General features: G+C 39.6%; 1 protein-coding gene across 3 annotated transcripts in view; it reads left to right on the forward strand.

Moving 5' to 3' along the window:
- LOC124386140 (A disintegrin and metalloproteinase with thrombospondin motifs 2-like) overlaps positions 1–22828 on the forward strand; it is a 132427-nt gene that overhangs the window by 96930 nt on the left and 12669 nt on the right. For 2 of the 3 annotated variants that reach the window (XM_046849788.1, XM_046849789.1), the window contains 9 exons: positions 5019–5102; positions 13019–13175; positions 13315–13420; positions 13548–13691; positions 14383–14515; positions 17063–17092; positions 19205–19318; positions 19432–19577; positions 20255–20430. In XM_046849788.1, the coding sequence (XP_046705744.1) occupies positions 5019–5102; positions 13019–13175; positions 13315–13420; positions 13548–13691; positions 14383–14515; positions 17063–17092; positions 19205–19318; positions 19432–19577; positions 20255–20430 (1090 nt within the window). The remainder of the gene's footprint in view (positions 1–5018; positions 5103–13018; positions 13176–13314; positions 13421–13547; positions 13692–14382; positions 14516–17062; positions 17093–19204; positions 19319–19431; positions 19578–20254; positions 20431–22828) is intronic. The other variant, XM_046849790.1, reaches the window with a different exon arrangement.

Raw genomic sequence — 22828 nt, forward strand, 5'->3', positions numbered from 1 at the left:
TACAGTAAAATGATTCATAAGCAATGCAGTCATACTTTTTGGCTGCATTACCATGACATATGGTTTAGTTCGAATGGAACTTTTAGAAAAGAAATAGCTTAAACAGTTGGCTAATTGGTGAAAAAAAAGTATAATGAGCATTAGAATGCATTCCAATTTTTTGTAGGTTATGAAATATTTCCTGCACTTTTTATATTCTACCATTTGTGTTTCTGTATACAAATGTGATGATGGACCGACGAATATGGACGTCACATGACACAGCTGTGAGTCCTACCAACAGTAGTCAACTGTGAAAGCTTTCCAGGGAAAAACACCCTCGAAACCCATTGACGTTCCTCTATGCAGCGATGGGGAACTCGGAGCAAATTTGTTCCTTATGTCCTTCAGTGGATCAGTAGTTGATGAGTAACGGATCACAAACCTTCACGCTAAGCACTAATTGTGTGAACTGCGTGTCGGCGATATTAATTGCTTCCTCCGTATTAGTGCTCAGGAGTAAACAAGGCGTGAGCAGAGAGGCCATTATGTAATCAGCTCTTTGTAGACATGCTGTTCTGGCACTGAAATGTCAGACAGGTAATAATAGTCCAAAATGTCAGGTGAAAATGGCAGACATTCAGTAATAAGGCAGAGAGAATGTGGACCATGTGCACACGCCGCTGTGGCAAGTTCTCCTCCACCATATTAAGAGTGGGGGGAAATAAGGATGGTGCGATGGAGTAAGTGTAAGAGGTCAATGGGCTCTGATGGAATTCCTTCCTGAAACTTTTTTCCCTTTGTTGTCTCCTACGAATTATTTGGATAGATATTTAAGTGGCAGGTTTCACACACTCGCTGGTTGGAACCTTTTGGATGAGAACAAAAAATAAAACCGCAGCACTCTCCAAGCGAATACGGATGGTTTGATGAATTTGATGTGGCACTTTCCTATGGCGAGGTTCCTGTGGGGGGTGCATTTTGCCTCTGCCTGTTTTTGAGTTTTGATTTTTTTTTTCTTTCTACTGTTTCTCCTTGTTTTGCATACCCGTGCTACCTCAGTGTTATCTAACCCCTTTTTCCCTATCTTCTTTGGTTTCTTCCTGTTTCAGTTTCCCCACATCCTTATTCCCTGTCTTCCCAACTGGCCCCTACTGCATTATTAATTAGATATTAATGATTTTCTGACTTGCCGACCTCTAGGTCTCCATTAGTTACCTGTAGGCTGTGGAGAAACTGATGAAACTCTGAGCTTCTGTGCAAGGCCAGGAAGCAGGGCAGCGCTAATGAGAACTGCACTTTTACAATCATTAACATACAGAGAGATAGATAGAAATAGAGAGAGAATTAGAGAGGGAGAGGAAGAAAGACAGAGCAAGGATTGGGCCACATCACAGTGTAGAAGACAACACGGAATCCATACCGTCACAAACGCAATAGAGTTACAATGAGTTCTGGTGGAGCTTCTGATGCAGGGATATCAGTTTCATCGTGTCTTCTTGACAGGGTTTGTTGAGGTTTTTGGCCACCACAAGAAATGTCCTTATAAGACACCTTTCCCAGGGTGCTGTGCAAACCTGGGGAAAACCCACTCTCATTTTCTGAACATTAGCATTCAGACAGTCAGATCTAAGGATCAGTGAGAAGCCTCTATGCCCTTCCAGGGACACACAGATGATTAAGGGGGGATTTTTATTTCAAACACTGCGTTTAAAGAAAACTGGAAGTTAATTTTAGCATTGCAAATTTGAATACAGCATTTGGCGGTTGCTTGTTAGCATGTACTAAGAAATGTGTTTGACTGACCTTCAAATGGTAGTTAAGATTTCCATTAGAAAATCTAAATTTGTTCAGTGATTAAAAAAGTTACTGATTAGAAGGGTGAGGGTTCAAGCCCCAGTACCACCAAGCTACCACTATTGGTCAACTGATTTAAAATAATTCTTATTGATTATTAGAGGTCTAAGGTCTAAGTGGTGGTCCAGTGGTTAAGGCTCTGGGTTACTGATCATAAGGTCAGGAGTTCAAGCCCCGATATCTCCAAGCTGCCACTCTTGGGCCCGACCCTGCGCTCTGACCCCAGCTTCTAAGCAAGCTGGGATATGCGAAGAACAAATTTCACTATGCTGTTATGTATATGTGACAAATAAAGGCTATTCTATAAGAATAATACACAATGTGCCTTTTTACATTGTAATCAGCATGAGGGTTACAACTGTTGCAGGCTTACAAAATACCTATTTCTCACATTCTTTTCTATTATTATAATTGTTATTATTATTATTATTATTATTATTATTATTATTATTATTATTATTATTGTGATTATTACTACTACTACCTTCCAGTGCTGTGAATATTCAGATTAAACTAGTCTAACCAACAATGCCGTGTCATTATAAAGTATTTTTTTCCCACTTATCGCAGTTGCCATGTGTCACTTCTGAGTTGTGTTTATATTTGCACCATCTTGCTGAAGTGCCCAGACAGTCTGGCACCTTTTTCTCAGGTATTCACATTAATGTGGCTCCAAGCAATGTGACTGTGTACCAGAAAGAGCAATGCGATGAGTGACCGATCATTATATTGTTTGTGATCAGGTGCATTAATGGCCAGGCGAGGTCCACATGTCAGCTGCAGAGAAGAACAGGAAGACAGGACAATATAAAAAACGGAAAAAAAAAAAAAAAGAAGACGAATAAGTAAACATACAGATGGTGGAACAGACAGGTAGTTTGGCTAGTCTGTAATAAATCTCATTATTGTTGGTTGTGTGTATATATCGCTGTGTCTCATTAGCAGGCTTCCAGGGAGGCAGAAGACTCCATGTCTGAACTTTAGGGCCAATTTACTTGTCTCCGTCGCTTATTTCAGTCACGGAGCATTTTTCCCACAGTCCCTTTCTTTAGGAAACTGGATAAGTAAAGACGGGCAAGGCGTCAGTGTGAGAGGTCACCATAGAGAAATGTGCAGTTAAACAGGTTGCTCAGTATTTCAGTACCGGTGAAGTCTTGCCTCAATGACTCAGACGTGTCTATTATTTCTTATATTACTCAAGAAACCACTTGCAGCACAACATGGGTAGAGCATAATGAGGGGCATCTTTTACTTTTAATTGGCTGAAAAGAAAAATATTATGCATGGAAATTGCCCCTTTAGAACTTAATATTTTCTATCATGAAATTACATGAACAAAAATTTTTGTTTAAAATATTGACTAATAGTTTGAAACAAAATTAAAAATCAATGTCTACTCAGAAGTAGGTTCCCTGGTGGTCTAGTGGTTAGAATGTGGCTCTCTCACTGCTGCGGCCCGGGTTCGTTCCCTGGTTAGGGAACCAACCCCGGCCATTAGGGTTGCATAAGCCAGTGCACTCTTAGTGCCGGTCTCAAACCCAGATAAATGGGGAGGGTTGCTTTAGGAAGGGCATCCAGCGTAAAAACATGTGCCAAATCGAACATGCGGATAATCCGCTGTGGCGACCCCTAACGGGAGAAGCCGAAAGAATGTCTACTCAGAATTGTTTAACTAATAGTTTCGAACAAACTGTTATTTGTGACAATTTTTTTTACTCCAAATCTGTAAATCTTGTTGCATGCATAAAGTTGCATCATCCTATTACATTGGGGACAATTAAAAAGATGAATACTTGAAAATCGACAATATATGGATATAAATAAATAGATACTTAAATAGCTAGTTACCATAATGACCAAATCAAACGAAGTTTCATGTCTCAAAACACAGAGATTTGCTAGTTTTCCAGGACACAATAAGGAAGATGTGAAGGAGAAAGGAAAAATCGTAAACATTACAGCCTAGGGATGTCAAGCTTCGAAATGTTGTAAGATAGAAGCTTTGGGCAGCATTGTATTTTGTTTCATGAGACCAAAATCTAGCTTTCAGGTCATAACCACCGTAAGTATGTTCACCAACCCGAAGGAGACTGTGTTCTGTGTTATGTAACTGCCAAACGGCCAAACTGATCGATTGAGTGAGCAGGGCTTTAGTCAGGGAGCTCCAGTGTTTATCAGTGAGAAAGGAGAACCTTCCAGAAGAACAACCATTTCTGCAGCACTCCACCAATCAGGCGTGTCTGGTGGTTACTCCTCAGTAAAAGGCACACAGCAGCCGCCTGGAGTTTGCTAAAAGGCATCTGAAGGACTCTCAGATCATGAGGAACAAAATTCTCTGTCATAAATCAAAGATTGAACTCTTTGGCCTGAATGCCAAGACTAACGTCTGGAGGAAACCAGGCACTGCTCATCACCTGGTCAATACTATCTCTACAGTGAAGCATGGTGGTGGCAGCATCATGCCGTTTTTAAGCAGCAGGAACTGGGAGACTAGTCAAAGGGAAAGATGAATGCAGTGATGAAAGCCTGCTCCAACAACAGGACAGGACAACGACCTTAAGCACTCAGCCAAGATAACAAAGGAGTGGCTATCTGACTCTGTTAATGTCCTTGAGTGGCCCAGCCAGAATGCAGACTTGAACACATTTGGAGAGGTTCTGCAAAGAAGAACGGGAGAAACTGCCCAAAAATAGGTGTGCCAAGCTTTTAGCATTATACTCAATTACAGCCTTAAGTCTTTTTCTTGCCAAAGGTGCTTGAACTTGAACTCTTCATGGAGCTGGCATTGTGCACAGAAGCACTGTCATACTGGAACAGGTTTGGGGTAGGTTGAGGTAGAAGTAACAGTATGTTGCATGCTAAATGATACAGTAGATATATGCAGTCGATTAGATGCAAATGGAAATAATGGGGCCATTTGTGGCAGCACAAAGCCAGAGATTCAAGCCACAGCACTACCAAGCTGCCACTGTTGGGCACTTGAGCAAGGCCCTTAATCCTCTCTTCTCCAGGGGCATGGTATCCTGTCTGACCCTACACTCTGACCCATAGCTTCCTACCAAGCTGGGATTTTCCTGATGCATTTTCCCCAAAAAATACATTTCTTAAATACATTTCTGTTTTGGCTCACTGAATGTTAGCCCTATATCAAATAGAGCCTATGTTTTTTTTTATCTCTCCAGGTGAATGAAATCTACCATGACCATTCTCTGGGAGCACGGATCAACGTGGTTCTGGTGCGAATCGTCTTGGTGGATGCCAAAAAGGTAAATCAGCATGTCACTGTTCTCCATTCTGGGGTTAATGGGACATCTGAGACAGCTTTCCACATATGGTACAATATAAAGGAAGTCTGGTAGAACAATAGAACACTAACATTATATAATGACCCATTACATATAATTAGGTCAAATAACCCTTTCCTGCATTTGGTTATCCCGGTTTCTGATCTTATCGCAGCATTACTTTATAGTCTGTATCTCGCTAGCTTTTCAAACTTTTATATTTTACAATAACCTCTGGTTAGCTAGTTAGTTTAACACCATATTGCAAAATACATAGAGATTACATGAAATTATCAACTAAGCCAACTTTTATTTCATCTGCAAATATGACCATTAAACATTAAAACATGGCTACATAACTAGCTAACTATCCCACTATGTCATGTAACTTACATGTAACCATTAGTTCAACCATTGCAAAGGCTTTTCACTTAGCTCCACCCACAAATATGTCTACTGAAACTAAAAGTTTTAGCTACAGTGTATATTAAAAATATTAACTTTCTCTGTTAACTGAACTGTATATACAACTTACCAAAACACTGCTCTACTGTGTACATCAAGTAGTACTGCATTTCTAGCAGACTCTCCAGGTGAAACATTAAGTAACTTAAACGTAATTAGTTTAGTAGAAGAATGGGAAAGATGACTTTTGAACCACTTCAATGTATGCTTTAAAATAGATAGTATACCAGTGAAATTTACCAGCTATCTAGCTAAGTTGTAAAGCTGGCAAGTTTTATACACTGTCTTTTATATTCAGGTCACATTCCGTTAGCTGAAGGTACCAATGGGGACGGCTTGTACCAATCTCCACTCAGATATAACTATTGGACCATTAAATTTTTTTTTTTTTTTTACACTTTTTTAAAGACATTTATATCGAATGTGAGTTACATAAAATGTACCTGGCTAAATGAATGTATGCACCAGCTTTATATATTTAGTTGATGCATAGCTAACTGACTAGCAAAGCTAGTAATGTAGCTAGCAATTACATTAAAAGGTCCCATACAGCTAGCTAAAATCAATCATTCTGTCCACAAATATATCTTTTAAAACAGTAATCAGTAATAGCAGCCTGAAGGTAAGCAATTTAGGCACCAGTCTGTTATATTTAAGCCTTTATTTTATTAAAATGTTTTAAGTTGATTAAATTCATATTGACACGTTTGATGAAACGTGTTGAAATTTGGTTAAAACTGAGAACCTTAAAAGATGGCTGTCTAATACCAATATAGTGTACACTGTGGTACATTTTACTCTCGTACACACTTGTTTGCTTGTTCATACACACACACACACACACACACACACACACACACACACACACACACCCTTCCCTCCTCAGATGGACACCGTCCAAGCACTAGGGCATGTTTTTTTTTTTTTCGATGGACTAATACTAAAAGCATGTTACTCCCAGCGGGAGCGTTTTCAAAGTAGCACACCTTCACAGCTCTGCACCAAAAACACACAGAACACTGATTTTATGCACTTGGCTTCTGGATGCCCCCTGAACCCCTTCCCTCACCATTTCTCAGTGGATCACAGAAAAGCATTCTGGGAAGTAGCTGCAAGATAAACAATCAATGATTGCGCTTCCTCGTTTGCGAACGCGTTGCTGTAAAATCTCTCTCTCTCTCACTCTTCCTGCTTGGTGTAAGAGGAGATGAGATGAGGATGTCCTGAGATTAAGTGACACACCACCCCAACGCCATCACTGCCATGATGGGCTTCTAAGACCCATCTGATCTTTGTGGCATTCGCATATAAACACAAACACACACACACCTCACTGCACAAAGTTGTGTGTGTTGGCAAGAAGGAGTCTGAGCTTTGCTCGATCAATGAAGGTCAGTAATTGTAAGGAACTAACTTGAGATCAATCAGCAGGTTCTGAAACCTTTCTCCTTTTTTCAAGTGACCTCATTTTTGGAATACATTTCATGAAGTAGAAATGGTTGTTTCTTCCTTAGTGACATATTCTGATTTATACATTTTTGATGTAATACATTAAATGTGTGCCTTAATTTGCATTTGATGAGGCATTTCAGTTAACTGGAATCTACTTCTAGTGTCAGAACTAAATATTCTGTGGATTGTCGAAATAAAGAACAACCTTACAGCTAGTGCTGGAAGAAATGGAAATATATTTTGTACCTGAAGACAATTGCTTAATTTTATCATGAAGGTTCTACAACATTTCACAGAAGGTTCCAAGTAGCACTTTAGGTAGTTAAAACCTCGGGTAGAATTGTAAGCTTGCAGACGCACAAGTGAATAGATTCCTTTGTATTATATATTTATGACTATTATTGTAGAAGTGTAGGAATTAGTGTCTCTGATGTGGTATCAAAAGGTTTCGTTTAATATCTACGTTATTATCTACGTTTACACACTATCACGTGTCCTGGGAATCTTTTTTTTTTCAAAGCGTGTCAAACACCTTCTGGTCTCTGCAACTGTCTCAAAACAGCGATCTTTGAGCTGGAGCTTCGTCTTCTGGCAAATCGACGATCATCATGCACAAGTTGCTGAATGGTTTAGATCTTTTCATGGTTGAGCTCGTTGAAGGTCTTCCTGATCTCCCATCGTCTTTCTATGATGTTCGTCCGCTCTTGAAGCACACATGCCACTCAAAACATCTCGAACGACTCGTTGCAGCATCGCCGTATGTCAAATGTATGTAACATATTAAACATCAAATGTCTCTGTAGCAGAGGGTTAAGGGCCTTGCTCAAGGGCCCATGAGTGGCAGTTCGGCGATACTAGGAATTAAACCCCGACCTTCCGATTAGTAACCCAGAGCCTTAACCACTAAGCAACCACATCCTTTTACCAACCCAGTAACCTTGTGTAAAACCACAATTCAATTCATTTCATTTCTGTATAGTGCTTTTAACAATGGACAACGTCTCAAAGAAGCTTGAAACAATGTAAGAATTGTAGAACAAAGTTCTACAAGATACATATTTAAATGTATCTGTATTTATCCCTAATAAGCAGCCTGGGGCAACTGTGACATGAAAAAACCTCCTTAGATGGTACGAGGATGAATCCTTGAGAGGAACCGGACTACACCAAGAGTGTAATCATAAATGATTAAAACATTAAAAACACTACAATAAATGACAATAGTTTTGACATAATCATCTCTGCATGTCTGATATACAGCATGATGTGATACTCTGGATGACTTTAAACACAGCATTGGGGCAGATGGTGTCTCGTGCTGATTTAGAGCCTTTGTCTATCTGGATTAAAAAAAAAAAACAACTGCCCCACATTTACCTGCCAGCCAAATCCAGACCTGTTTCTGTCTTTTTATCAAGCATCCTCATCAGAGCATTGCTTCTTCATCTCTCTAAACCTCCATTAAACCTTTTTCCACTTTTTTGTCTTTCATTTCCTATTTTCTTGTCACAAATATCTGCCTGCAATTCCATCATATACATCCTTCTGTTTCTCATCCATGCCCCATCTACATGCCTTCGCCTCCTCAGGCCCAATCAGCATGCAGCCCTGCCTGTCTCAGCAGCAGGCTGTCCATCATCCCCAATTACTGTGGCAACCGTTGCCGGCAGCAGCAGCGCAAACTGATCAGCCAACTGACCCCGAGTACCTTAAACAAGGTTCCTACATCATGCATTTGTTTTCCCATCTGCTCTCTGGAGAAAGAGAGATGGAGTGTAGCTGTGTGTATGTGTGTGTGTATGTCCTTGAGCTGACACACCCAAAAAAAAAAACCTGGGAGAAAATGCGAGTGTGCGTATTTGGCTGATTTTAGACTAACAGAGATTAGGAGATTAGGATAGGAAGATTACATGGAGAGTTCAATCCAGTTAGATCTTAATCAGCGTCTGTGTGTTTTCTGAACAGGTGAAGACCAGACCGTGTTCTGTCATATTGACCTGTACAGTGTTGCCTCGGTGGAACATGTCTGAGACGAGTTAGTTCTCATTAACAATTATAGCAGCTACAAGCCCTCACTCTCTCATTGGCCTCTGTGTTTTCTTTGCTTTCATGCTAATGTCCTGAAGACTTTTCTGTGGTGGAAAAAACTTTGAAAAAAGATAAGTAAGGTGCTTTTTACTTGTCACAGTGAAATTCTTTCTTCATACTGTATATCCTAACGATGTAGGAAGCTGGGATCAGAGCGCATTGTCAGGGCTGGAACCCCTGACCTTCTTACCAGTAACCCAGCACCTTAACCATTATGCTACCACTTTCCCTGACATCAGAAAAGGTTTAGCATGACGGGATATGCTAATCTTATACAGATGGTCCCCGAATTAAGATTTTTTTATCTTATGATGCTGATAGCAATATCACAAAATTGTACGAATATTAAAAGTTTTGCAAATATCGCAGCCTATGCTCCGGCCTCCACTCGTGAACCGTGTCCACTGCCACATACATATATACTGTATAATTTATACAGTATGGTACTGTAAGTTGCTCCGATTGATTAATTATGTACTGTCATTTATTAAATTATTATAAAAATTACAGTATATTACTTCATTCTGATCACCATTCTTAAAGACTCTTTAAAAAGAAGGCTAGGCCATGTTTCGACTTACGATATTTTCAAGTTACGAAGTGGTCATCGGAACGCGTCCCCATCGTAAGACAGGGACTACTCGTATAGTATTATTATAATAATTGGACCTGCTCATTAGGGCGAAGGCTGGTCCGTGTGGTCCTGATCCAACAGACGAGCTCCTGTAGCTCAAATTGCTGAAGATGTTAATGCTGTTACTGCTCATAATGGTGGTCATAAATATATGAATTATAATCATAGATTTATGATTGGTGTATAAACATACAGTACAGACCAAAAGTTTGGACACACCTTCTCATTCAAAGAGTTTTCTTTATTTTCATGACTATGAAAATTGTAGATTCACACTGAAGGCATCAAGGGCTATTTGACCAAGAAGGAGAGTGATGGGGTGCTGCGCCAGATGACCTGGCCTCCACAGTCACCGGACCTGAACCCAATCGAGATGGTTTAGGGGTGAGCTGGACCGCAGAGTGAAGGCAAAAGGGCCAACAAGTGCCAAGCATCTCTCGGGGAACTCCTTCAAGACTGTTGGAAGACCATTTCAGGTGACTACCTCTTGAAGCTCATCAAGAGAATGCCAAGAGTGTGCAAAGCAGTAATCAAAGCAAAAGGTGGCTACTTTGAAGAACCTAGAATATGACATTTTTCAGTTGTTTCACACTTTTTTGTTATGTATATAATTCCATATATAATTCTACACGTGTTAATTCATAGTTTTGATGCCTTCAGTGTGAATCTACAATTTTCATAGTCATGAAAATAAAGAAAACTCTTTGAATGAGAAGGTGTGTCCAAACATTTGGTCTGTACTGTATATATGAAGTTGTATTAGTGCAGTATGTGTGTGAGGCACAATATGCGAGAGAATTCACAAAATGGAATATGTACATTGTATTTGCAATGGTATAAAGTTTTATACATGAATATAATGAGAGACATTTATAAGTTCGTCTTGTACTAGATTACACTGTAAATATGGCAAGTATGTAGTGATTTTACTCTTTTCTTCTCTTCTTCTCAACTGACGCTTTTTGTCAGTCGTTTTTATTATTAGTGCTTGATTACACAGGGGAATCCACCAAACATTCACAAGTTCCTGGGACTTCTGTGAAAACATATTAGCCTGAGCATATTAAAAATATCTCTGAATTGATCTGCTGTCAGAAATGACCTGATATAAAACAATCTCGACACCTCCTGACCAATCAGATTTAAGGAATCCAACACCCCCATGATCGAAAACGATACGACCTATGATTCCGGGTGGGACAAAATCAAGAAAGGTATCACAAGTGTGGAATAAAAGCTAAAAAATATGCCTTATGAAGCCATTTAACCAGGCCCAGTGCAAGATATTGGTTCTTCTCCTGCTGAAATATTTAGTAAGCACTCACTAAAATAGTCCTCTGCTATTTTAATAAGTGATGATAGCGTGATTAGCACTACGAGTGATGTTAAGAGTGACAGCTTTGGTGTGAGTACAGCTTGCAGCACTCAGCATCACAACACCAACGTCGCTCTCTACTGGCCGGATCTGATCATCGCACTTGTGTTTGGTTTTTTTGAGCGTTCTCCTCTCTGGGTCCATGAACTCAGCAGAGTGGAAAGGGAGGAAGTCGGTTTCAGGACACACATCTGGAAATGATCTTGGGCTTGCGGTGGCCACGTCACAGCACCAGTCGGAGTAATGTTTTGAATCCCTGAGTGGAACGGTCGTGGAACAGCAGCGTGACCTGTGTATTACTATTTAACGTCACATTTATAATTTGGTTTCGAAGACCGAATTGTGTTTTAACTGTGTGTCTAAATGAAGACTAATTTCACCCTTTTCTGTAACTTTTTTTTACACAGAACCAAAAAGCAGAAATCTGATACCATTTTACAGATTTTATGTACATAATTTTTTTCTTGACTTGATAAAGCAGACCATCTCTTTTCCTGTTTAATATTATTATTATTATTATTATTATTATTATTATGAAACCCTAGATTTCCAAATCCTGGTCTTTTCATGTGCCAAACTCACCACAGACCTTCAGCCTGTTCTGACTTAGTGTGCTTTCCTGGCTTTTGTGTAACTTTTCTAACTGATCGGAATCACGCTTTTCCGATCATAGCCAAAATTTTTATTGACTTCCATTGAAAATATTGGACTGTTGACACACACGCACACTAAACCAAGTACAGCCTTTACTGTTCTTAGTTATCAAGCTGTATTTTTCTGAATGGAATTTGAATCTGAACGTCTTTCCCTTTTCAGAAAGTCAAATTGGGAACATTTCTTATTGACTTCCATTGTTCCAATAAAAAAAAAGGTTCATTGAAATTCTGCGTTGTTTAAGAAAAACTTTTACATGCACATTCACCAGACACGGCAGAGTCCTTCAGACTTTGCAGGCTCTTCATTTACATTTACATTTATGGTATCTGGCAGATGCTCTAATTTATCTTATTCATGAAACTGAGCAGCTATGGTGTAAAAGGCCTTGCACAAGAGTCCAGGAATGGCAGCTTGGTGTGGCTGGGATTTAAACTCATGACCTTCGGATCCGAAGTGGTTTAAGGCCTAAACCACTAAGCTAAAACCTCCCCTGTCGCATGTGTATATTTTGACCTGATCTGACTTACTGTACTTCCATAGCTGATTATCCAATATCACAAAACCTCCCATAGATTTACAAGTGACAAAATATTCAGAGCCTGGACTATCTTTTCAACAATGCCAAACACACACACACACACACACACACACACACACTTACTTCTCACTCCTTCTGTTTTTCTACTAATAACACACTCTCTCCATCAGTCTACTGGATTACTCTATCACTCTATTTGCCTTCTATCTTACCTACCAGTAATTGTCCAACATCAACATTTGCCATAAAGAATTTTACTTATCTAGTTGAACTTAATGTATTTTTAAGTGAGTATCTATAAGCTGAGAACTTCTCTCACTCACCACCCACTTTACAGAAAACTGTTTATGTTTGTATGGGACAAGAACAGAGGAACATGATACCAGTTCACTTACATTTATAAACTCAGCTTGAACTTCAGTTTTATCTCCTTTGAATTTAGTCCATGAGTCTGGAAACACTGCACAACCCAGCGCACAGCCAGTAGAACAGGACTATTTGAAGCCTGAGCAGTAAAAATGTCTAGAAATACGTTTAATATTCATATATTTGGTTTATTGTTTTTTGACATTTAATAAGAAATTACGATACATTGGATTCTATTTGAAACTATTTTCACTTCTAAGCTGATTTGGGATGTTAATTTTGTAAGTCAGTCAGAATGATTTATTTTTTGGCTTTGATTCCAGTCTACGAATCTGATCGAGCTGGGAAACCCGTCTCAGAGTCTGGAGAATGTGTGCCGCTGGGCGTTTGAGCAGCAAAGGAAGGACACTAACGACAAAGACTACCATGACCATGCCATTTTCCTTACACGCCAAGAGTTCGGACCAACAGGGATGCAGGGTACTGGAGACCCCACACACACACACACACACACACACACACACACACACACACATATTTATATATATATCTCAGATGTCTGCTGAAATCTTATAGAGTTAATTGTGAGCCCCTTAATCAATTTGCGATGTTTTATCAGGATATGCTCCCGTGACTGGTATGTGTCATCCAGTCAGAAGCTGCACTTTAAACCACGAGGACGGTTTCTCCTCTGCCTTTGTGGTGGCCCACGAGACCGGTCATGTGTAAGTATCTCTCCACCTGCACCCTTATACACACTAAAACGCTCCAAAATCCATCTAAAAACCTTTATAACTTAACTACCCAATTAAATTGTGTCAAATATACTGTGTGTGTGTGGGTGTGTTGCAGGCTGGGAATGGAGCATGATGGTCAGGGGAATCGATGTGGGGATGAGGTGCAGATGGGCAGCATCATGGCTCCCCTGGTGCAGGCTGCATTCCATAGGTTCCACTGGTCTCGCTGTAGCCAGCAGGAACTGGGCCGCTATTTACAGTGAGAGAACACACACACATACAGTACATACACACACACACACACACACACACACACACACACACACACACACACACACACACATATACACAGTGACCCACTGGTTAGCTGGAGCTGGGCTTCTACTTAAAGTGAGCGGTATAGTCAGGAACTCACACACACACACTACACACACAAACACACCCACACCACACACATGCATACACACAGAGCAGTGGTCATCAGGAGCTGAATTGCTATTTACAGAGCACACACTTGCGTTCACTTACACACACACACACACACACACACACACACACACACACACACACACACACAACAAAGAACTTCCTGTGGTCAGCAGGAGCTGGATTGCTATTTAGAGTGCTCACACACATGCGTTCACTTACACACACATACACACATAGCACCTCCACTGGCCCACAGGAGCTGGGATTCTACTTAAAGTAAAACTGAAGACACACACACACACACACACACACACACACACACACACACACATACTGCGCCTCTACACACAGAGCACTTCCTGTGGTCAGCAGAAGCTGTATTCCTATTTACAGTACACACCTACAGATTATGGAGAAATGAATGAACTTACTGTCCAGTTTTGTATAATTATGAATTTTATATTACTGTTTAATTTCAGTTACATTTTTTTTTACGTGCCACGATATGCTCCTTTATGCAGCTCGTATGACTGCCTGAGGGACGACCCGTTTGAGCACACGTGGGAGGAGCTGCCCCAGCTGCCAGGCCTGCACTACTCCATGAACGAGCAGTGTCGCTTTGACTTCGGCGCCGGATACATGATGTGCACAGCGGTAAGTGCCCTTCCCCAATCCCCCCAACCCCTTTAAACACACTTTCGCCCCCTGACACTATAATGCATTATGGAGTGCTTCTACAGCATCTCAGGACTGCTGTGAGCATGTATAACTCCACTTCTGATCATTTCTTTTTATTTCGAGTCAGTCATGGTTTCATTGTGGAGCGATGCAGAAAAATCACTCGGCCATGTTATACATGCTGCCACTTATAATGCATTATAAGTCAACATCACTAGGTCTGTGGGTGGAGCCTTTGAGACTTATAAAGTAATGATTAAGGAAGTGTGTGGAGAAGTTGCACCCATTCGCACACAAACACACACACACACACACACACACACACACACACACACACACACACACACACACACACACACACACATTTAATCCTATTCTATTATTGCGAAGCAATCCAGAGCTTATTCATTTTCTATAATCACATATACAACCCCAACTGAAAACATTTGGAACACTGTGTAAAATGTAAATAAAAAGCAATGATGCATTTTGAAGCATTTTATGATGTAAATCTCATAAACCCATATTCTATTTACAATAAAAAAAATAAGGAGGAGACCAGTTGCTGAAGTTTTGGAAAAGGAATATTGTTCCATATGGGTCTGATACAGGATTCTACCTGCTCAACAGTTCTGGGTGTCCTTTGTTGTGTTTTGCGTTTAATGATGCATCAAATGTTTTTATTCACCCGGACTCTTCTACTACAAAGTGATGCTATTTTAATAGATGCAGTATGTAGTTAGCATTGTCTTGGTTAAAGATGCAAGGGCTTCCCCATTTCAAAGGCACTAAAGCACTCGCATACCATCAGAGATGCGGCTTTTTGAACTGAGCGCTAATAATAAGACAGATGATCTTTCTCGTCTTTAGTTAAAAGGACGTGGTGTCCATGGTTTTTAAAAATAAACTGAAATATAGATTTGTCTGACCACAAAACAGATTTCCACTTTGCCCCAGTATATATTAAATGAGCTTTGGTCCAGAGAAGATGGTGTTTTTTTTTTTTGGATCATGTTCACGCAAAATTACCTTATTTTTTCCTAAAAATGATTTTTTTCAGTTTAAACATTTTAATGTTTTCCATGTTTCTGTGCTGTGAATAAAATATGGGTTTGTATTGGTTCTGGTTGTATGTACATTTTACCCAGTCTGCCAACTTTTTTAGAATTGGGGTTGTATAAATTATATATTTAGATATTTAGAGATAATACAGAATAGTCAGATGCAGCTTTTATTTCTAGCATTTGAATTTTTTTAAATACAGTGCATAGAAAGTATTTACAACGCTTTACATTTTCCACATTTTATGTTACAGCCTTATTCCAAAATGGATTCAATTCATTATTTTCCTTAAAATTCTACAAACAATACCCCATAATGACAACGTGAAAGAAGTGTGTTTGAAATCTTTGCAAATTTATAAACAAAAAAAAAGAAAAAAAGAAAAATCACATGTACATAAGTATTCACATTCGTCCTGTAGCCACTTCTTTGTTATCTTGGCTGTGTGTTTAGTGTTGTTGTCCTGTTGGAAGATAACACCGCAGTCTGAGGTCCAGCGAGCTCTGGAGCAGGTTTTTATCAAGGACATCTCTGTACATTGCTGCATTCATCTCTCCCTCTATCCTGACTAGTCTCCAAGTTCCTGCTGCTGAAATACATCCCCACAGCATGAGGCTGCCACCACCATGCTTCACTGTAGGGATGGTATTGGCCAGGTGATACGCGGTGCCTGGTTTCCTCCAGACATGACGGTTGGCATTCAGGCCAATGAGTTCAATCTTTGTTTCATCAGACCAGAGAATTTTGTTTCTCATGGACTGAGAGTCCCTCAGGTGCCTTTTAGCAAATCCGGGAGGGCTTTAATGTGCCTTATACTAAAGAGTGGCTTCCATCTGGCCACGTACCATACAGGCCTGATTGGTGGAATGCTGCAGAGATGGTTGTTCTTCTGGAAGGTTCTTCTCTCTCCACAGAGACGCTCGGTGGAGCTCTGTCTGGCCAGGCAGCTCAGTTCTAAAAAGAGTCCTGGTGTTTCCAAACTACTTCCATTTACAGATGATGGAGGTCACTGTGCTCATTGGGATCTTCTGTGCCTCGATACAATCCTGTCTCCGAGGTCTACAGACAATTTCTTACTTCATGGCTTGGTTTGTCTACTGATGCAGAGTTAACTGTGGGAACGTATATAGACAGGTGTGTGTTTTTCCAAATTATGTCCAACCAACTGAATTTACCACAGGTGGACTCCAATCAATTTGTAAAACATCTCAAGGATGATCAGTGAAACATAAATTTGCAAATGTTTCAAACAAACTTCTTTCATGCTGTCATAATGGGGTATCCATTGTAGAAGTTTGAGGAAAATAATGAATGGAATCTATTTTAGAATAAGGCTTTAACAACAAAATGTGGACAAAGTGAGGTGTTGTGAATACTTTCAGGATGCTCTGTAAATCTTCTCAGGCAGTGCACACTTCTGCAAGGTCTGTGCTTTACTCTCTTGTCAAACCGTTCCCTTAGCTGCAAAAGGTGGGGCCGTCAGGAGCACAGGTAAGGGAAGGCATCGCCCAGCCACATGACCACGCCTCCACGTATCACCCCCAGTCCATCATTATTCCATCACATGTTTGACTTTGTCGATGCATTACTTCGATCACATCGCATCAAGCTGACTCCAGACATCTTCATAATTTTTGATATACTCACGCTGATTCGAGTTAACGTCAAATATCACATGACCAATTTATATATTATTTATTTGTCATTTAAAAAAAACGTCTTTGGCCATTCATGCGTTTTCTCTCAGGCATCTGTAGTATGTTCTTATGTTTCATTCATCTTTGATGACTAGCGATGACATGAAAATCCCTGATGATGCTGATGCTAAAGAATTTAATCAGTAATTAGAATTTATTGAGTGTTTTTAGTGTCAGTTAGCAAGAAATAGCTGTTTGCCACAATTTTACATTTAGGTGCATATTATTTAATGAATTTCTTGTATAGGATACATAAAATTTGCAAATCACAAAGTCCATATGATGTATGATTTAGCGATTATAGATCATTTATAATTATTTTAATGTATAAGTGTGTGTGTATATATATATATATATATATATATATATATATATATATATATATATATATATATATATATATATATATATACTTATATACTGTTCGTTTATCTCACACAGTTAATTGAACATTATACACTATACGACAAAAGTTTGTGGACAACTGACCATAAGATTTGTATGAGACTTGTGCTCATTATGCCACAAAGGTGTTAGTAAAGTCAGGTACTGATACAGGTGAGGTGAGGAGGCCTGGGGTGCATTTAGCATGAAAAATTCATCCCAAAGTTGCTCAGCAGGGTTAAGGTCAGCGTTCTATAGCAGGCCACTCAAGATCTTCCAGTTCAACCTATGTAAAGCATACTGTACACAATACTGTCAAACGTTTGATTTGTGCATTGCACATTTAGTCCCAATTTATATTAATCTCCACTCTTCTGGGAAGCTGTTCCACTAGATTTTGATGTGCTTGTCAAGATTTGTGCTCATACACCCACAAGGGTGTTAGTAAAGTCAGGTAGGTGATGATGTAGGTGAGGTGAGGAGGCCTGGGGTGCAGTCTACGGTTGGGAAAAGCAGGCCACTCAAGATTTTTCACTCCAGCCCATGTAAACCATATCTTCATGGAGTTTGTTTTGTGCACAGAGTCATTGTCATGCTGAAACAAGTTTGGGTCTCCTTGTTTAAGAGAATGGAAAATATGATACAATTGAGTGTCTTTAACTATGTTGTAACAGTTTGCGAAAGAACCACATACGGCTGGAAAAGTCAGGTGTCCCAATACATTTGTCAGTATAGTGTATCTTCATGGAGCTAGCTTTGCGGAGAGGAGCAGTGTCATGCTGGAACAAGTTTGCGTCTCATAGTTGAAGTGAAGAAAAACTTTACACGGGAAAAGCCCAGTTTAGGAGAAAACATATGTCAAGAAAACAGGGACAAATTTTATTTTTTTTCAAAAGAACGCAATAATCATTTTGTTTTGTTCATCTCGTTTTGCTCTCATTCATGTCTAAACCTAAGTGGTGGTCATGTGGCATTGCTAACATTTGTAAGCAGACTGTGATGTTGGTCTAACGCTGTCAGAATTGCCATGACTGAAAATGTTTTTTTTGTTTTATCCGTCATTGCTATGGTTTTGGTTTGCATGAAGCAGCTTTTGTTCTGACACACTGTTAAATCAGACAGTAACTCTTTAAGGATCACTGTTATTTTTATGTACAGCAGTTGCTAGATTATACAGTATGTACATTTTTTTGAAAAGCATTGCTCACGTATCATCTGCTCACCGTGGTTCGATAGAGTTACCATAGCCTTTTTTCATCTACTTAATCCAATCTGGCATGAGAGCAGTCAATGCCAGTGATTGTAGCCATTTTTTAAATTTTTTATGACATTGAAAGACAAATTTCGATTCAATATAAGTGCCATCCAAGCCATTTACCACATTATAACAGACTGCCTTAAAGTGTTGCTGTCAAATGATCTGTCGTTCTGTCCCTTATTTGAAGCGATATGTACACATTGATAGAAACAATGTTTTCTGTCTATGGTGTCAATAATGTCGCATGTGCTTGTTCTTCCTCAGTACCGCCCCTTTGACCCATGTAAGCAGCTGTGGTGTGCTCATCCAGACAATCCTTTTTTCTGCAAGACCAAAAAAGGACCGCCGATCGACGGCACCATATGCGGTGACGGCAAGGTGCTTAGTCATTTATACAAATATGCTGCAAAAAAACAGCTCTGTCATCACACGATTCTTATTTTTAGTGCTTAATTTGTGCCTCTCTGTCTTTGTCTCGCTCTCGGATTTAGCACTGCTTTAAAGGGCACTGCATGTGGCTGACTCCTGACATCATAAAGCGAGATGGGAACTGGGGCATGTGGAGCGAGTATGGGGCCTGCAATCGGCCCTGCGGCAGAGGACTACAATTTCGCACTCGTGCGTGTGACAACCCACGGTATGTGTGCAACAATGTAAATCGAATTCGCCCCACATTTTGAGGTCTGGTTTAAATTCTATCTCTGCCTCTGCATGTTCTGTTAATTAATGGGGTTTTCCTCAGGGTACTCTGGTTTTCTCTTCCAGTCCAAAGATATGTTGGCTAATTGTAGGGTAAAATTAAACGAGTGTTATTTGATTGTTTGTGTAGTTTTTTAAAAAATAGTAGAGGACATTACACACTTATTACATGTCTTACCATCAGAGGTTCAAAGATGACTTGAAAATCATACTTGAGTAAAAATATTGCAAAACAGATTTTACTCATATTGAACGTTGGCTCAGAGATGCACTAGTACTCAACATTAGGACACGTTAATAAAAGACACGTTTTTTTTTCTTCAAATACAAATCAAATTGTATACCTCATTATTGCTTTTACCATCAACACAACAGCCTCTTTAACATGCCAGAATGAAACAAAAAAAAAGTAGAAACGCAGTTTTTCAAAAAAGGCTGAAAAAACAAATACAATTACAGTATCATGTCAGTATCACTATCAAGTAGAAGAACTCTTAGTAATCAATGAAAAAAAAAAAAAATTATTTAGATAATGTAAAACCATTATTCAGAGCTGACTGACTGATTGCAGTGTAATTGATAATGACCTGTTTTACTTCATCCATCTTTTTGCAGTCCTGCAAATGGTGGACGCACCTGCCCAGGCTCTAACTACCAGTTCCAGGTGTGTAACCCTCATGAGTGTGAGGATCCGTACCGGGACTACAGAGCCGAGCAGTGCAGCTTCATGGACAGCAAGTTTGAGTACCACAACATGAAACACCACTGGCTGCCTTATGAGCACCCTGACCGTGAGTTTCCAAACAACAAAAAAAGAAAATAGTCAGAGTGAAGTGATAAGAAAGCAGTAAGGATTTAACATTCACATCAAAAATAACATTCATTCCAACAATGGAACTTTCGAGTTAAGTGCTAGTCTAATGCTGTGTATGAGTTAGCTACGTAGCATGGAGTTTGAGTTAGACAGAAGCGTATCTCAGCTAAATGCAATTCTCAGGATTTACTTACGATATTGGCTTCACCAACAAGCAGGGTTATGTCCAGCCCCATTTATTTACAGTCTTAGTTAAACAGAATATATCATGCTAAAGGAATATATAATGTTTATTTATGTATAAAAAAAAAAAAAAAAAAAAAAATGTAAATTAAAATTAAAAAATAAATCAATAAATAAAATTAAAATATATATATATATATATATATATATATATAAAAATATATATATATATATATATTCTTATTGTATCTGCGTTTTCTTTCCCTGTTCTATTACTCAAGAACCAAGTACTTGTGTTTAAAGCCAGTATAAAACAGTCACCACATTGTTACAAACTGTGAAAAAAAAAATACAGAGTTTTAAAAAGCCTGCCATTGAAACCCCTTTGTCAGACCCCTGTTTTTTTTCAGACCCTAATGTGGCTCGGTTTTTACGCCTATAAACGAGCATCTCCTGTGCATGTTTTCTGTTCCAGAAATGAGTGAAAAAATATTATCACGTTTTAGCTGCCAGCTCGAATGCCTCTTTTTGCCTTTTACCCGCGTCCTCTGCGAGCTGGAGTTCCTCGAGCAGATTGAGTATTCTCCACAGAACCGTTAACTTGTCAGCTGTGAATCTCGGATCTTGCTTTCTCGACAAGAAAAAGTGGGTAAACTGGGGACTTCTGGAGTCGTAGAGATTTGACAGCAATACAGCAGTTCTGTGCCTAGATTATTATTATTCTGGTGAGCCCAGTTTCGGAGCTTAAAAGCGTCTGGTAGGATTTCGGATGAAGCGATATTGAATTGACGCAGAAGCTCAAGCGACAGTGAGGAGCCTCAGAAATGTTTTAGTTCCTCGTTCTTTTTTTTGTGTCCAATGACTTTATTATTAAATCTTCTGATGTACAGGCTTTTATGTTTTTTGCTTGTTTGTAAAGTTTTGGCAGTTTTTCTCTCCTCCTTTCTTCTCTGTGGCTGTGAGTGCCAATGATGGAGGCTTAATGGTTTGTCAGAAGGGCGTCTGAACATTGTCGGCTGGGAGTACACCTGCAAGACAAATTGTCTCTATATCAATGAGCTTGTTGGAATACTTCTATAGTAACAACGTCCACATCCACTCGTATAGAAAATGGATTTTTTTGCATTTTTGGTGCAAACACAGTTTATAGCTATAGACCTAATGGAAATGATTAGTAGCAGGAAAGTTACTGGTCTGAAATATAACCATAAATGGATAAATTCTATGTCTTTCTTTTAACCAATGAACATTTGTCAGTTTTGCCTGCAGTATTAAAGGATTGTGTCGTTATTGGAAAATAAGCAACTATGCGCTGATTACACATCGCATAATCACCCATCTTGAATTGTTTCCCTTTAGCATGTTCCCAAGTGTTTCATTGTATACTACGTCTGCAAGCTCGAGTTCCCTCAAACAGGCTGTGCCGGTAGTATGTGTAATCTCCACAGAGCTGATAACTCCTCAGCTGTGAGTCTGGATCTCCTGATCACGGCAGGAACAGCCACAGAGAATCTTAGCTAAGCGGGGACTTTAGGAGTCGTGCAGACTTGATGCCAGACGGCAGAATGTGTCAAATCAATAACAGATGAATGGATTTTTGATGTAACTTAGTTCCAGGTATGTTGGCAAATCCACACTTTTTTTTTTAGTCCTCCATCGCCAGCTCTGATTGGCAGCCTGCCAACACTAACACCTACTCTTATAAGAAAGTAATATGTGTGTATTCGTCAGGGATACGGTAGGAGGCAAACAAACCGCGTGCTTGCGGATGTCTGTTTAAAGAATTTCGCTTGACAATACACTCATAGAGATGTTACAGTCACTGCATTTTGTACAGATACGAGCACAGTATAGGCTTATATGATATGACAGTCCCAGTGTAAGAGACATGATCTTTACGACTTGCCAGTCCCAAAAAAGGAGGCGTGGCCTTTATGACTTCCTAGTGCCAAACAATGAGGCGTATCCCATGTCAGTCCAGTAATGGGGTGGTCTTTCGGAAATGTCAGTCTAAGTGAAAGAGGAGGTGTGGGTTTTATGAAATTTCATTCACAACAAATGAAACTTGTCTTATTTGAAGGAGGTGTGGCCTTTGGCATGTCACTGCCAGTGAAATAGGTGTGGCCTTTATGATGTATTAAATAAGGTGTGGCCTTTACAACATGTCGTTCGTAGTGAATAAGGCGTGGCCT

The sequence above is a fragment of the Silurus meridionalis genome, chromosome 5, assembly GCF_014805685.1.
Source record: "Silurus meridionalis isolate SWU-2019-XX chromosome 5, ASM1480568v1, whole genome shotgun sequence".
NCBI lineage: Eukaryota > Metazoa > Chordata > Actinopteri > Siluriformes > Siluridae > Silurus > Silurus meridionalis.